The sequence below is a fragment of the Panicum virgatum genome, chromosome 9N (assembly GCF_016808335.1).
Source record: "Panicum virgatum strain AP13 chromosome 9N, P.virgatum_v5, whole genome shotgun sequence".
Classification (NCBI taxonomy): Eukaryota; Viridiplantae; Streptophyta; class Magnoliopsida; order Poales; family Poaceae; genus Panicum; species Panicum virgatum.
This window is the reverse complement of record NC_053153.1, coordinates 57226577-57242031: the sequence shown is the minus strand read 5'-3', so window position 1 is coordinate 57242031 and position 15455 is coordinate 57226577. Positions and strand designations below refer to the sequence as shown.

The 15455-nt window shown below is 52.7% G+C and overlaps 1 protein-coding gene across 6 annotated transcripts in view; it reads right to left on the bottom strand.

The window, feature by feature from the left end:
* The window catches only part of LOC120687489 (paramyosin-like), a 34280-nt gene that overhangs the window by 12751 nt on the left and 6074 nt on the right, over positions 1-15455 (bottom strand). For 4 of the 6 annotated variants that reach the window (XM_039969500.1, XM_039969499.1, XM_039969504.1 and 1 more), the window contains exons 10-18: positions 11085-11187; positions 10139-10288; positions 9492-9560; positions 9362-9418; positions 9023-9289; positions 7684-7758; positions 7420-7521; positions 6799-6869; positions 6229-6426 (exon numbers count right to left, since the gene is read on the bottom strand). In XM_039969500.1, the coding sequence (XP_039825434.1) occupies positions 6229-6426; positions 6799-6869; positions 7420-7521; positions 7684-7758; positions 9023-9289; positions 9362-9418; positions 9492-9560; positions 10139-10288; positions 11085-11187 (1092 nt within the window). The remainder of the gene's footprint in view (positions 1-6228; positions 6427-6798; positions 6870-7419; positions 7522-7683; positions 7759-9022; positions 9290-9361; positions 9419-9491; positions 9561-10138; positions 10289-11084; positions 11188-15455) is intronic. The other 2 variants (XM_039969501.1, XM_039969503.1) reach the window with 1 other exon arrangement.

Genomic DNA, 15455 nt, shown 5'->3' with positions numbered 1-15455 from the left:
CGGGCACCGCGGGCACCGCGCGCGCCATGGTCACAGGCGCCACGGACGCCGCGGTCCCCGCGCGCGCCACTGGCACCGCAGGCGCCGCCGCCGCTCCTCCGTGAAAGACGATGGCTGGGAAAAATAGTAGATTGATTATGGAAGGAGCCCAAGGCTCAGTACATATAGGCAAGGATGTCCCAGGAATAGGAAAGATCTAATCTAGAAAGGAAAGAGCTAATCTAGGGAATCCTTGCCGAACATAACCAACACTACCGAAACCAGGGAGGGAGGCAGCAGCCGCACCCCCTAGGGTTGCAACCGAACCCCCCTGGGCCCGTGGGCCTATACATCACGCTAACACTCCGTCCTGGCCGGCCTTCGGTATGCCTCCCGGCGACGCACCGTACGCTGCCGCTGCCGTGGAAGCGGTCGTGGGCGCGGGCATAGCTCCAACCGCGGGCGCCGCGACCGCCGCCGCCACCACCCGCCTCGCGGCCGCCCTGGCCGCCGCCGCCGCCGCCGCTGCCGCCCACGGCGCTGCGCCCACGCCACCCATGGCCGCGCCCGCGGCGCCTCTTCCTGCGCCCGCGGTGCCTCTCCTCGCCGCGGCCCTCCTCGCCGCCAAGTCCGAGGCTGCGGCGGATCAGGAGCGGGCCCGCGCAGCTGCCGCGGCCCTCCTCGCCGCCAAGTCCGAGGCTACGGCGGCTCAGGAGCGGGCCCGCGCGGCTACCCTCGCTTGGGAGCGCGAGCGCTCCGCGGCCGACGCTCTCACTTGCCGGGTCGCCGCGGAGAAGTCCTACTTCCTTGTCCCGCCCGTCGTCCCCTTCACCGAGCACGGCGCTTCGTCCTCCCACCAGACTCTGCCCTCTGGATCCGGACCCCGGATCGACCCGCCCAACCCCCTCCTTGGTGCTCCTCTCACCGGCCAGGCCGGGGGTGGGGACGACCGAGGGCGTCGGCGGCGGAGGGGACGTGATGGTGGTGCTCGGGGCACTCCGGACCCGACTCCAGCTCCCACTCCTGCTCCTGGCCCTGGAGGTACGCCCTGGCCATCCTTCAGCGCCCAATGGCCAGGGCGCATCCCGATATGGCTGTTTCAGGGTAAGGGGGTCTCGTCCTCAGCCCCAGCCGGCGGCCATGCTCGCCGCTTTTGCTCCCCCGCTCGCGCCGTTCTGGACCCCGCCCGCTCCACCCAGCCAGCAGCCGACCTGGCCTGGGGGTTGGGACCAGGCCGCACTGGCACAGTCCTTCAGCGCCGAGTGGATCGCCGACTCAGGTGCCTCCTTCCACACCACCCCAGATGCCGGTATCATCTCTTCTGTCCGACCCTCACACCCCTCTTGTCCCTCTTCCATCATGGTTGGTGACGGGTAGTCACATAGTTCCCGGGTCGATCGGGTCGTGGATCGGGGTCGAGGGTCGAATGTGTATAAAAATGCGGGTTGAAGGGAGTAGTTTGGAACGAATGACCCCGGTTAATCCGGGTCGACCCTCCGGGTCGATGACACAAGTCACGTAGATCTCATATGTCCTACAATTAGAGATGTGTGGTCTGGCAAAGATATAAAAGCAAAAAAGGAGAGAGAAGAAACTTGGGCTGCCCATGTTGGTCCAAATAGCCCATTACTCATCTAACGTAACCCTATCTTTGAGTCGCTGGCTGCTGCACGTCGCATGCTGCAGCCGCCGCCGCCATCTCTTTCCTCCCCGTTCTGCCTCTGCTCTGCACCGCTTTCACCAATATGGTAGCTGACTGCAGCATCTGGCACCATCCGAGAACAAAATTGGTAGTCCATGGCTCTCTCATGCCTCCGCAGTCCGCACTCCACCAGCGAGACCCGCTGGCATGGTCCGTCATCTGCGCTCTACTGGGAGGCCGGCCGTGTGCGCTCTGGTGGTGAATCGGGACGTGACCAGCTAGAATTGGGTCGACGACCCTGGTCGTCCCCGACCCTCGATTTGGGACGACGTTCCCGGGTCGAGGAACGTGAGGTCGACCCCGCATATGGTGACTATTGCCTTCCTGTCACCGCCGTGGGTTCTGCTCCTAGCTCTCCTTTCGTCTTCCCAATGTCCTTGTTGCTCCTCAGATGGTTCATAACCTTATTTCCATTCGTCAGTTTATAGCTGACAATTTTTGTTCCATCGAGTTTGATTCTTCTGGCCTCATTGTAAAGGATTCGGCCTCCCGGCGTCCGCTACTCCGGTGTGACAGCACGAGGCCCCTTTACACCCTTTGCCTTCCTTCTTCCGCTGCACCACTCTCGCCTTCTTCTTCGCCGTGGCCATTTTGGTCTGCCGCTTTTGCCGCGACGCCGTCTTTCACCACCTGGCACCGCCGTCTTGGTCACCCTGGCCGCGACGTTCTTGCTCAGCTCAGTCGTAGTGCCGATGTTCCTGGTACTAGGGCTCCTGCTGAGCCCCTCTGCCATGCGTGCCAGCTCGGTCGTCCTGTTCGGCTCCCTTTTTCTTCTTCTTCGCATGTGACGCATGCATTTGATCTTGTTCACTGTGACCTGTGGACCTCTCATGTACTTAGTCTTTCTGGCTATAAGTACTATCTGGTAGTGGTCGATGACTTCTCGCACTACTCTTGGACGTTTCCTTTGCGCGCAAAGTCTGAGACCTTCCCCACCCTCCACTTCTTTGCCTGGGTGTCCCCTCAGTTCGGCCTCACCGTTAAAGCCATCTAGTGTGACAACGGGCGGGAGTTCGACAACTCCACCTCCCGTTCTTTCTTCCTCTCTCGGGGTGTTCAGCTGCGTATGTCTTGTCCGTATACCTCTCCTTAGAATGGCAAGGCTGAGCGGATCATTCGTCGTGCGCACCCTTCTGATCCAGGCCTTTCTGCCCCCGCGCTTCTGGGCTGAGAGCCTCCACACCGCCACCTACTTGCTCAACTGCCTTACGTCCACTGCTTCTCCTGCTCCCACTCCACACCACGCTCTTTTCGGTACCCCTCCTCGCTACGACCACCTTCGGGTCTTCGGGTGTGCGTGTTACCCTAACACCTCCGCCACTGCTCCTCACAAGCTAGCGCCCCGCTCGACTCGTTGTGTTCCTTGGTTACTCCCCTGACCACAAGGGGTACCGATGCTTTGACCTCACCTCTCGCCGCGTCCTGGTCTCCCGACACGTCGTCTTTGACGAGTCGGATTTCTCCGACTCCACCTCCTCCACACCTTCTCCTGACCCCGAGCTGGAGTCTCTGTTTCCTACTGACCCGGTGGTTCAGCCACCTTTTCATGTCTGTCCTTTCCCAGTGCCCGCAGTCGCGCCACGCGCGGCACCCGGACCTCCGATCGTGCCGCGCGCGGACCCGGTGTCTCCTACTGCGCCACGCGCGGCCCCGGTGTCTCTTGCTGCGCCACGCGCGGCCCCGGTGCCTTTCTCCTGCACCTGCGCGGTACGCTCAGCCGGTGCAAGTGTACCGGCGTCGTTCGGCGCCGACACCGGCGCCGCCGCGGTACGCTGAGCCGTTGCAGGTGTACCGGCGTCGTTGGGTGCCGACACCAGCGCCGCCTCCTGCTCCGGAGGCTCCTGCAACACCTCCACCGGAACCGTCGCCGCCGCCGCCTCCACCGGCTCCGTCTCGAGCCGAGCCGGTGGTGTACCACCCGCCCGTCGTCCATCGGGATCCTCGGCATATCCATCCCATGGTGACTCGGCGGATGGCGTCTCAAGCCGCGACCCTCTTCGCCACCGAGGGAGAGCCGCGGGTCTCTCCGGTACCCTCCTCTGTCCGCGAAGCCTTGGCGGATCCGCACTAGCGTCGCGCGATGGAAGAGGAGTACTCGGCTCTTCTTGCCAACCAGACGTGAAACCTCGTGCCGCATCCGTCTGGTTGCAATGTGGTGACTGGCAAGTGGATCTGGACGCATAAGCGTCAGGCTGATGGCACACCGGAGCGCTACAAGGCTCGTTGGGTTCTCCGGGGGTTCACTCAGCGACTTGGTGTGGACTATGATGAGACCTTCAGCCCAGTGGTGAAGCCTGCTACTGTGCGCACAGTGCTCTCGCTTGCGCTCTCGCGCTCCTGGCCTGTGCACCAGCTGGACGTGAAGAATGCGTTTCTTCACGGCACTCTGTCAAAGACTGTCTACTGCTCTCAGCCGGCGGGATTTGTGGACTCGAGTCGTCCGGATATGGTCTGCAGACTCAACAAGTCTCTCTATGGTCTGAAGCAGGCTCCTCGGTCTTGGTACTCTCGGTTCGCCACGTTCTTGCTGACATTGGGGTTCACCGAGGCCAAGTCTGACACGTCTCTCTTCATCTACCGCCGTGGGAATGAGACTACATATCTGTTGCTCTATGTCGATGACATTGTGCTCACAGCCTCCAGTCAGCAGTTGCTTCAAAGTGTCATCTCCTCTCTGCAGCAGGAGTCTGCTATGAAGGATCTGGGTCAACTCCACCACTTCTTGGGCGTCCCTATTGAGCCTTGCTCGTCTGGTCTTCTCCTTCACCAGCGGCAGTACGCACTCGATATTCTGGAGCGGGCTGGGATGACTTATTGCAAGCCCTACTCCACTCTTGTCGACACTCAGGCAAAATTGTCTGCTGATCTGGGTGATCCAGTGGCTGATCCTACTGCCTACCGGAGTCTGGCTGGCGCTTTGCAGTACCTCACCTTCACTAGGCCGGACCTCACCTACGCTGTTCAGCAGGTCTGTCTCCATATGCATGATCCCCGGGAGTCACACCTTGCTGCGCTGAAGCGTCTCCTCCGCTACATCCGTGGCACTGCGGACCTCGGCCTAGTGCTTCACCGCTCGTGCTCTGCTGAGCTGGTGGTCTACACCAACGCTGACTGGGCTGGCTGCCCGGACACTCGTCGCTCCACTTCCGGCTACGCCGTCTTCCTGGGCGGCAACCTGGTCTCCTGGTCGTCCAAGCGGCAGCCGGTTGTCTCCCGCTCCAGTGCTGAGGCGGAGTACCGGGATGTCGCTAACGGCATGGCGGAGGCGTCCTGGCTACGACAGCTCTTGGCGGAGCTCCACAGCCCGCTTGTCAAGAGCACGCTCGTCTACTGCGACAACGTCAGCGCCGTGTATCTCTCCACCAACCCCGTCCAGCATCAGCGAACGAAGCATGTGGAGATCGACTTACACTTCGTGCGCGACAGAGTCGCCATCGGCGATGTTCGGGTACTCCATGTCCCGACTACCTCCTAGTTTGCTGACATCTTCACCAAGGGACTGTCCTCCTCGACCTTCTCGGAGTTTCGCTCCAGCCCAACGTAGCCGGTGGCTAGATGTGGCTGCGGGGGGTATTTGCCCTTTGTACTCTATTTGTACTCTCTTCTTGTCCAGTCTTGAACACCGCTGCGCCGGTAGTTCAGACTGCGGGGGGCTGTTGGCTTTCTTGTTGTCCAGTCTTGAACACCGCTGCGCCAGTAGTTCAGACTGCGGGGGGTTGTTTGTGTATATGTGAGCCCATGTATAGAGGCCCATCTAGAGGCCCATGTATAGGATCTATATATCCCACCCTTCTAGGGTTTGGAGGAATACAAGCCATTATTCTCTCATATCATCTGTCTAACACTATCCCTCCTTGTGTGCCCGCAAAACCACCGTAACATCTGCATCTCTGCTACACTCAGTTTCTATACATCCAAACATGAATCCAATTTTGATTCTTTCCAGGATTCCAAAAGCCAATTCTACGGTCATCCAAACAACTGAATTTGAATCGTGACCCATTTCAATACCATGGTTGATTTGGTATTAAACCCAATTCAACACCGTACCCTCCAATATCGACATCCAAATGGAGCCTATACAAACTTCTACAATTTTTTTTAGATTTTACAAATATATTGCAAAATGTTTTTTTGGAGATCTGTGATAGTGTCTAATGTTGTGACTTTATATTTTCTCCATTGCAGCTTATTAACAATCAATGGTAAGAGCATCTCCAAGAGTATTTGTAAATTTCACTCTCTAAATCATCATTTGAAGAATCATGTACTTAAAAATCGCTCTCTATATATCTTCACTCTCCAACAGCTTTTCCATATTTTGTTTACACTCTAGAGAGCCATTTTCTGTCTATTTTGGCTAGCGAGAAATCCGGAATAGATGATGGTTATATTTAGATAACCACTTAGAGAAGCTCTTGGAGGCTATTTTTCTATCAAAATCTCTATTTCTAACAATTAGGATGAATATAGTCTCTTGGAGTTGCTCTAAGCCCATTAAAAATACAGGTTGTATGAAAGTAGAACGATATATCTCTTTCACAAACCTTGCAATATCCACTAAGTGCTCTTTGCAAACTGTATGATCATTTCCATCAGAGCTCCCATGTCCAATATTACTGCTTCTCATCCAGTGTCTTAAGGACGTCCTCTTCAGCATAGTTTTCAGCATCCCTTGTTGGTCATGCCCAGGAATGGCTTTTGATGAATTACCAGTACCATGACCTTCCTTCACAGCAGAGCTGCTGAGCATAAAAGGTAGTAGAGTTATAATAATAGCATTTAAATTTAGACCACAGAAATTATACTAAATATTTACATGTCAGCTTCTGATGCCGACATATGTGTCACGCCTGTACCAGACATTAAACTGAACACAAGAATGGTTCTGGCATGATCAACAGTCCATCTCAACTACAGGAACTGCAGCGATCAACCATTTGATGCAATATGAATATGGTGTACATTTTTTTTCATCCAAGAGTCTGTTTTTAGTATGTTAATTTCTACAAGGGCCCTTCATAAACATCAACCTTTTTATAATGGTAATGTTGTGGTCATGTTACCCCCAATAAAAAAAGTAGTTTATTATGATTATTTACTGCAGAAATACTTACCCCTTCAACTGCAGATATTCTTCTTTAAGTTTAGCTAATTCCATCAGGACCTTCACCTTTTCCTCTTTAACCTGTATACAAAAGGTAAGTCAAGAGACACATCCATCCAACATTACATGCCGATATGCAACAGATACTCACTACCGACAAATATGTGGAATACTTCAATCAAGGATGATACTATTGACAAATAACCAGTATAAGCAATGTAGTTAGTCTAGTTCAAAACATCATTGATGAATTTTCCCATGAAAAATCCAAATTCAAAAATAATTCACGTCATTTCTGTCCATACTTTCATAAATAATTGTTACTCTAGCTCAAAACATCATTGATGAATTACCCCAAGAAAAGTCCAAATTCAAAAATAACTCGAGCCATTTTTGTCCATATTCTCGAAAATAATCATATGGTTCAGTTTTCCTTTTTCAACAGCTAGGGGTGAAGATATACAAAAAAGTAATGGTATGAGCTATCAACTTTGTGGCAATGTCAGATGAGAACACGCCACACATACACAATTTTTTTTTTGAAATAAACACACATACACAATTTAGAACACTCAAAATATGTACATTGTATTTGAAAAGTAACTTCAAAAAAAAAGTGTATAGGTACTACTTGAGATAACTTCTTCTGAAGATCCTCAATAACAATTTGGTCTTTCTGTTTCTCTAATAGGTATCTTTCTTGTTCCTGTGAGAAGAGCATAAGTGCTTCCATCTGTAAACGGCACCACCACAATATAAGATTATTCAATCTAATGGGAAAAAAATCCACCAGAACTTCAATAATAAAAATTGAAAAACGTTAAGCAGGCCTATCACAAATTGACTCACGATGACGAAAAGCAAAAAGAATCACTGGAGCGGAGAGAAGCTGTACCTTCTCCTGTAAGGCTTGTGCTAGTGCTTTAGATTCATCAAATGATATGGAATTAGAATCGGCAGGAGAATCATTCTGCATCATATGCAACCAAAATGAACTGTAATTATCCATCAGAAGAAGCGTTTCTCAAAAAAAAAGCAAAGGAGAATACACTATGTAAGGTATATATCAGAACCCTGATCCCTCAGTATTTAGAGCAGTTTCATATAATTTCAATCCTTGAAACACTAGTGAAATATTTCCCAGAAAAGAGCTAAAAAAGATTCAAATCTTCATCCACTTTCTTTCTTCATGTCCCCATCATGTCAAGTGAGCTTATAACTTGCTTCCAAAGATGCAAACAACAGATGCAATTTCTCAAACGCGCTTTGTGATAACTGATGTGGTCAAACTAACAGTTTGTTTAGTTAAACACAATTGTAGTAAAGGCATTCTGATTAAACTACTTTCACAATGGGCTCCAAAACTTTAAAATATTCAACGGAAGCCTTAAAAACATACATTTGTGCTGGAGTAGCAGCAACTATAGGATGAGCAGGAAGGGAAACAGGGAGTGTTTAGGCAGCACACAGCTCCGTTTTGGGACTGCAGGAGCTGAGAGGAGAGGTTTGGTTCTTTTGAAGCAAAAGGCTTACTTCTTTAGATTGCATATGGGTACATATATATAGTGAAGACCTAACAATCCTACTTGCTGTCCAAGGCAACTGCTAGACTTGCTGGCTAAGGACTTGTTGACCAAAGGACTTACCTTGTTGACTAAGGACTTACCTTGCTGACCAAACGAAGAACACGAAGCTAACTTATAGTAACCAAACTAGTCTAATACTAGATAAGTAAGCTAATCACAAGGATTATTTCTAAAAATTTGATCCACAAAATTTGAAATGTTTGTAGCACCTTAATCCATCCATCAATTAAGTCCTAATGAACTGAACCAGCCTGACATGTAGATCCCACTGCAAAAGTGGAGTTTCATGTTGACATAGTTTTCAGTTAATTTGATTTGACTAGAAAACATGTCTTAAAGGAAAATGTCATCACTTATCAGTTTTTACAGAGTTAGCATCTCATGATGCTAAGACATCCTATTTCCATACATTTCCTCTGATTAGAGCAATACTGTGACAGTTTTGAATGTCAAACACATTTAAAGTGATCTATTCAGATTGCTAGCATTTAGTGACTTAAAGCTCACGATTAAGGGAAGATTTGATTATGTCATATAGAGCAATTTGTCAATGTCCTCAGAAAGTATGTTTCTGTAGCCTGTAATCATAGAAAGAGGCTCAGGTTAAATGTTCAGGGAAAAGAAAGCAAACTGTTTACATAAACAAACCTTAGGGCTTGTGAAAGTGCTAGGACTGATATCTGTAGCAACATGCACATCTTTACAACTGCTGTCACAACATTGCATTACGTCACCAGGGTGTTCACTAACTTCAGTGTTGATGCAAATTTCACTTAGCTTATCTTGAATTTCTGCAACAAGTTTGATCAGCTGTGAGGATTCTTCTTCTAATGTTTTCATGATTTCAGCCCTTTGATATTTGCAGAACTTTTGAAGTTCTGACAATCCACTTCTCAGAAATCGATCATACAGTGCCTGCACTCCCAAATAAACTGTACAAATTAAAGAAGCCATGAGAAAGAACAATATAACATTTCACAATTGTACCTGTCTTTTCTCTAATATTCTTGCATTTCTTTGCAAATGCTGTTCAATTTCAAGGCCCTGCACAACCGAAGTTAATAGCTTCCAGCGAACAAAAAAAAAACTTGTCTTATCACTTCCAAGCTTATCTTACCATCCTTAGATTGCTTTGAAGCTTTGCCATTTTAGCTTTAAGTGACTCTTTCTCCTCTTCTAGAGATGCCTAGACAAAAAAAAAATGTTAAATGAATTAAAGGGAAAACAGCTTATGCATCAGTAGTATGCAAACCACTTTGGTTTAGCACTGCTCAACATGAAAATTCTCAATAAACAGAAAGTCACCAAAACTTTAAGAGCGGTATAGCAGTACTCGAGAACAAATTACTGATTAGAGTCTGTCAATCATGTTGAATTACAACAAGTACATGGCAGAATTTGGTCAAAGATGACACGAAAATCTGAATGGACTAGGACTTAGCTGGAGAACACATGGGAGGTTAAAACTAGATTTATGAGAATCATCGATAACACAGGTAGTTTGCATCCATGTATGGAGCAGTATATCACATGAGAAGCTGGAATTCAGAGCACAACTGCATAAGTCCTGAAATAGCTGACAGCAAAGTTTCATCATTCCTAACTTGGGCATTTCATAGGTTCCCAGAATAAGATTAAACAACAATGCAATATGATGTTTAGTATCACAGATAATATGTATTGTGCAAGAAGAGTGAAAGAAATTAAAATAACACAACTGAACAAGAATTGATCTTTATAATGGATAAAGGGTTTAAGGTTTACAATGTACTTCAAAGTTGAGGTTCCACCATCGGAGCTAAAACTCCAATTATCAGCAGAATCATCTAGAAGGATCGAACACTTCTCTTCAACAGTAATGTTTGAAGGACATTCACAGTCTCTGCAACGAAGGTCATAGAATTTTAAAATAACCTGAAAGAGAATCAAACATCAGCTTCTAGCTGGAAAAGGACCGAAAATAGCTATAAATTAGAAAATTACAACAGACTGTAAGGGATATAATAGAAAATAAACAACCATGTAGATGAAATAGGTAGGTAAAGGATTTCTTATATAGTCAGGAGTTCATTAAGTTCACAATAATCAATACATATAAATACAGCGTGGACACAGCAATTGAGGAGTTTTCAGAAATGTACCAAATTACCAATAAGGCAACATATGCATATGCACTTGCAAAAAAAAATAGTATATAGTTCAAACTTTGTCAAACTTCCCAGGATCTATATCATTGTTGTGCCAATAAAGGTACACAGGAACCCTCCCGCCCTACCTTAAAGTTAAAAAAACACACAAAATCCAAGAATGCTGATCTTAGGACAACCAAAGTAATGAATGGTTGTAAATTGTACTCATTCCAGCCACAAAATAGTGATGTCTTGGACATCAACACAGTGTCAGACAGAAATTTGACAACTAGTTTGTACTATAATATTATTGACACTAGTAACATAGTATGATTATGAAACTACACTCTGAGCCAACTCTACTCATACCACTTGTACATGTTCAATCATTATGTACTAATTGATGATCGAAATGTCGATATGTTGATTGCTATCCATAACATTACTCTATTGTGACTGGAGAGAGTAATTATTAACCATTAGGAACTTAGAATAGATTCTAGAGTTCCATCAATGCAGAATGATAGGTGACATTACACAAATTCCTATTGATCGTACTGGCAATCCATAAAATTACTTACTTTCAAGGAAGATTCTGTCTGTGACTTCAGTTCTGTTAATTTCCTCTGCAAGTCATCATTTAAGTGTTTCTGATCGTCAATTGCAGATTGATATTCTCTCTTCCTGCCAATCAGTAACTATCATGATATTTGCATCCTTAGCTAAAAAAAACTAAGTGCCAAATACAGGATAAACTAGAAAATACAGCAAATGAACCAAGAACCATCATGTTTTAGTTCAAAAAAGCTCAAAAATGTCATGTTATCTATTCTTTTCAATAGAGTTGCAGGTGTGTTTTGAGTACCATCCATTATTGATAGTGGCTACTATTGGAGTATATTGAGCCCATGTGTTTAGAGGCCCATCTAGAGGCCCATGTGTAGATACTATATATACCCACCCTTCTAGGGTTTGAGGAATACAAGCTATTATTCTCTCCTATCCTCTCTCTTACATGGTATCAGTTAGGGTTTCCTGGGCGCGGCTACTGTAGCCGCCGCCGCCGCCATGGCCGGCCTGCAGCCGGCGCCGCCGCCCCCTTTCTCCTCCTTCCCTCCCCTCTCTTCCCTGCCCTCTTCCTCTGCTCCGACTGCGCCGACCTCCTGGCCGCAAATAAGGCCGGCGCAGCCCTCTCCCGCCGCCGTTCTTGCGGCCCTGTCGCCGCTGCCCGACCCCGCAGCCGCAGCCGCCGCCGCTGGCACAGGGGCCGCGGCGGCCGCCGAGGCTGCTACTGCCGCTGGGACAGCAGAGGGCCGCGCGCCCGCGCCAGATCCGGCCACTGCCGCCGCCGCGGGGGGTGCGGAGGCCGCTGGCGCCGCTGCTCCTCGCGCCGCCGAGGTCGCCATCGCCGCGCCCTTGGTCGCCGCCGCGCCCGTGAACGCGGACCGCTCCTCTGCCCTGCGCCTCTGGCGGACTCCACCCTGCGCGTATGAGGGCGCGAAGGGGGCTGCCCAGGCTGCTGGGGGTGCGCCTGATGGGCCGCCCCTTCCTGGGCCGGGACCCAACGTGCCGCCGCACCCTGGCCCATCTTCCACACCTCCCCACGGGCCGCCACTGCCTCCGGTGGCCGTCGTGGGTGCCGCAGACGCGGCACGCGCCACGGCTGCCGTCGCCTTGTTGCCTGCCGCCGCCGCCCGGGCCGCCCAGGCCACGCCCCCGGCCCGTCCGAGCGCTGATACAGCCTCCCCCACCGCCCCTGCAGCGACTGTTGCCCCTGCTGCCGCCCCTGCGGGCGCGAGCGCGGGGCCCATGGCGTGGGGGCCGTCGGGGCCATGGGACTGCTGCAGCAGTCGCTCGCCGCTGCCGCCGCCGCGGCTGGCGCGGGGACCGCCGCTGCAGCCGCCGCCCACGGCGCTGCTACTCCCTCCTTCCTTCCTTGGCCTGCGCCCGGGATGCCCCCCGCGGCGCGGCCGTGGCCCCAGGACGCACCACCGCCGCCAGGGCCGCCTTCCCCGTGGGCCTCCGCCCCCTGGCCTGCCGCCGCCACACCCTGGGCCGCCGACGCCGCCTCTGCTGACGGCGTGGCGCTGCCCCTGGCGCTGGATCCACGGCCTCTGCCGCCGCTCCTATGTTCCTGAGCGTGGGGGCCGCCCCTCCTCTGTTCCAGGCCGCCGCCCAGGCGCCTCCTCTGCTCCAGGGCGCGGGCCGCGCCACGCACGCCGCAGCCGCTGCCTTTGTGGCCGCAGTCGCGCCCGCCGCGCACGCTGCGCAGGCCGCGCGAGCCGCCGCCTCCATTGCTGCCGCGCAGGCCGTTGCGCCCGCCGCGCAGGCCGTCACGCACAGGGACCCCACGCGGGCTGCTGCCTCTCTCGCCGCTGCGCAGGCCGTCGCGCTCGCCGCGCAGGGGGTGTGCCCTCGTCCTCAGCCCCAGCCGGCGGCCATGCTCGCCACTACTGCCCCTCTGTTCGCGCCGTTCTGGCTCCCGCCAGCTCCACCCAGCCAGCAGTCGACCTGGCCTGGGGGGTGGGACCAGGCCGCACTGGCGCCGTCCTTCAGCGCCATGGGTCGGACGCAGCCGGTCAGCACCGAGTGGATCGCTGACTCGGGTGCCTCCTTCCACACCACTCCACATGCCGGTATCCTCTCTTCTGTCCGACCCCCAAACCCCTCTTGTCCTTCTTCCATCATGGTTGGTGATGGGTCTTGCCTTCCTGTCACCGCCGTGGGTTCTGCTCCTGGCTCTTTGCGTCTTCCCAATGTCCTGGTGGCTCCTCAGATGGTTCATAACCTTCTTTCCATTCGTCAGTTTACAGCTAACAATTCTTGTTCCATCGAGTTTGATTCTTCTGGCCTCACTGTAAAGGATTCTGCCTCCCGGCGTCCGCTACTCCGGTGTGACAGCACGGGGCCCCTTTACACCCTTCGCCTTCCTTCTTCCGCTGCACCACTCTCGCCTTCTTCGCCCTGGCCGTCTTGGTCTGCCGCTTTTGCCGCGACGCCGTCTTCCACCACCTGGCATCGCCGTCTTGGTCACCCTGGCCGCGACGTTCTGGCTCAGCTCAGTCATAGTGCCGATGTTCCTGGTACTTGGGCTCCTGCTGAGCCCCTCTGCCATGCGTGCCAGCTCGGTCGTCATGTTCGGCTCCCTTTTTCTTCTTCGCATGCGGCGCATGCATTTGACCTTGTTCACTGTGACCTGTGGACCTCTCCTGTACTTAGCCTTTCTGGTTATAAGTACTATCTGGTGGTGGTCGATGACTTCTCGCACTACTCTTGGACGTTTCCTTTGCGCGCCAAGTCTGAGACCTTCACCACCCTCCTCCACTTCTTTGCCTGGGTGTCCACTCAGTTCGGCCTCACCGTTAAGGCCGTCCAGTGTGACAACGGGCGGGAGTTCGACAACTCCACCTCCCGTTCTTTCTTCCTCTCTCGGGGTGTTCAACTGCGTATGTCTTGTCCGTATACCTCTCCTCAGAACGGCAAGGCTGAGCAGATAATTCGCACGACGAACGACGTCGTGCGCACCCTTTTGTTCCAGGCTTCTCTCCCCCCGCACTTCTGGGCTGAGAGCCTCCACACCGCCACCTACCTGCTCAACCGCCTTCCGTCCACTGCTTCTCCTGCTCCCACTCCACACCACGCTCTTTTCGGTACCCCTCCTCGCTACGACCACCTTCGGGTCTTTGAGTGTGCGTGTTACCCTAACACCTCCACCACCGCTTCTCACAAGCTGGCGCCCCGCTCGACTCGTTGTGTGTTCCTCGGGTACTCCCCTGACCACAAGGGGTACCGATGCTTTGACCTCACCTCTCGCCGCGTTCTGATCTCCCGACACGTCGTCTTCGACGAGTCGGATTTCCCCTACTCCTCCACACCTTCTTCTGATCCCGAGCCGGCGTCTCTTTTTCCGACTGACCCGGTGGTTCAGCCACCGTTACCTGTCTGTCCTTTTCCTGCAGGTTTTCCCGGCGTACCGGCACCGCTTCCGGGGATCAATGCTGCGCCGCGCGCGGCCCCGGTGCCCGCGGTCGCGCCACGCGCGGCCCCCGGACCTTCGGTCGTGCCGCGCACGGTCCCGGTGTCTCCCACTGCGCCACGCGCGGCCCCGGTGCTTTCCCCTGCACCTGAGCGGTACGCTCAGCCGGTGCAGGTGTACCGGCGTCGCTCGGCGCCGGGTTCGGCGTCGCAGTGGTACGCTGAGCTGGTGCAGGTGTACCGGCGACGTTCAGCGTCGACACCGGCGCCACCTCCTGCTCCGGAGACTCCTGCAACGCCGCCACCGGAGCCATCCCCGCCGCGACTCTCTCCGCCACTGAGGGAGAGCTGTGGGTCTCTCCGGTCCCATCCTCTGTCCGTGACGTCTTGGCGGATCCTCACTGGCGTCGCGCGATGGAAGAAGAGTACACGGCTCTTCTTGTGAACCAGACGTGGGACCTCGTGCCGCGTCCGTCTGGTTGCAATGTGGTGACTGGCAAGTGGATCTGGACGCATAAGCGTCGGGCTGATGGCACACTGGAGCGATACAAGGCTCGCTGGGTTCTTCGGGGGTTCATTCAGCGGCCTGGTGTGGACTATGATGAGACCTACAGCCCGGTTGTGAAGCCCGCTACGGTGCGCACGGTCCTCTCGCTTGCGCTCTCGCGCTCTTGGCCAGTGCACCAGCTGGACATGAAGAATGTGTTACTTCACGGCACCTTGTCAGAGACTGTCTACTGCTCTCAGCCAGCGGGATTTGTAGACTCGAGTCGTCCGGATATGGTCTGCCGGCTCAACAAGTCTATCTATGGTCTGAAGCAGGCTCCTCGGGCTTGGTACTCTCGGTTCGCCACGTTCTTGCTGACATTGGGATTCACCGAGGCCAAGTCTGACACGTCTCTCTTCGTCTACCGCCGTGGGGATGAGACTGCATATCTGCTGCTATACGTCGACGACATTGTGCTCACAGCCTCCAG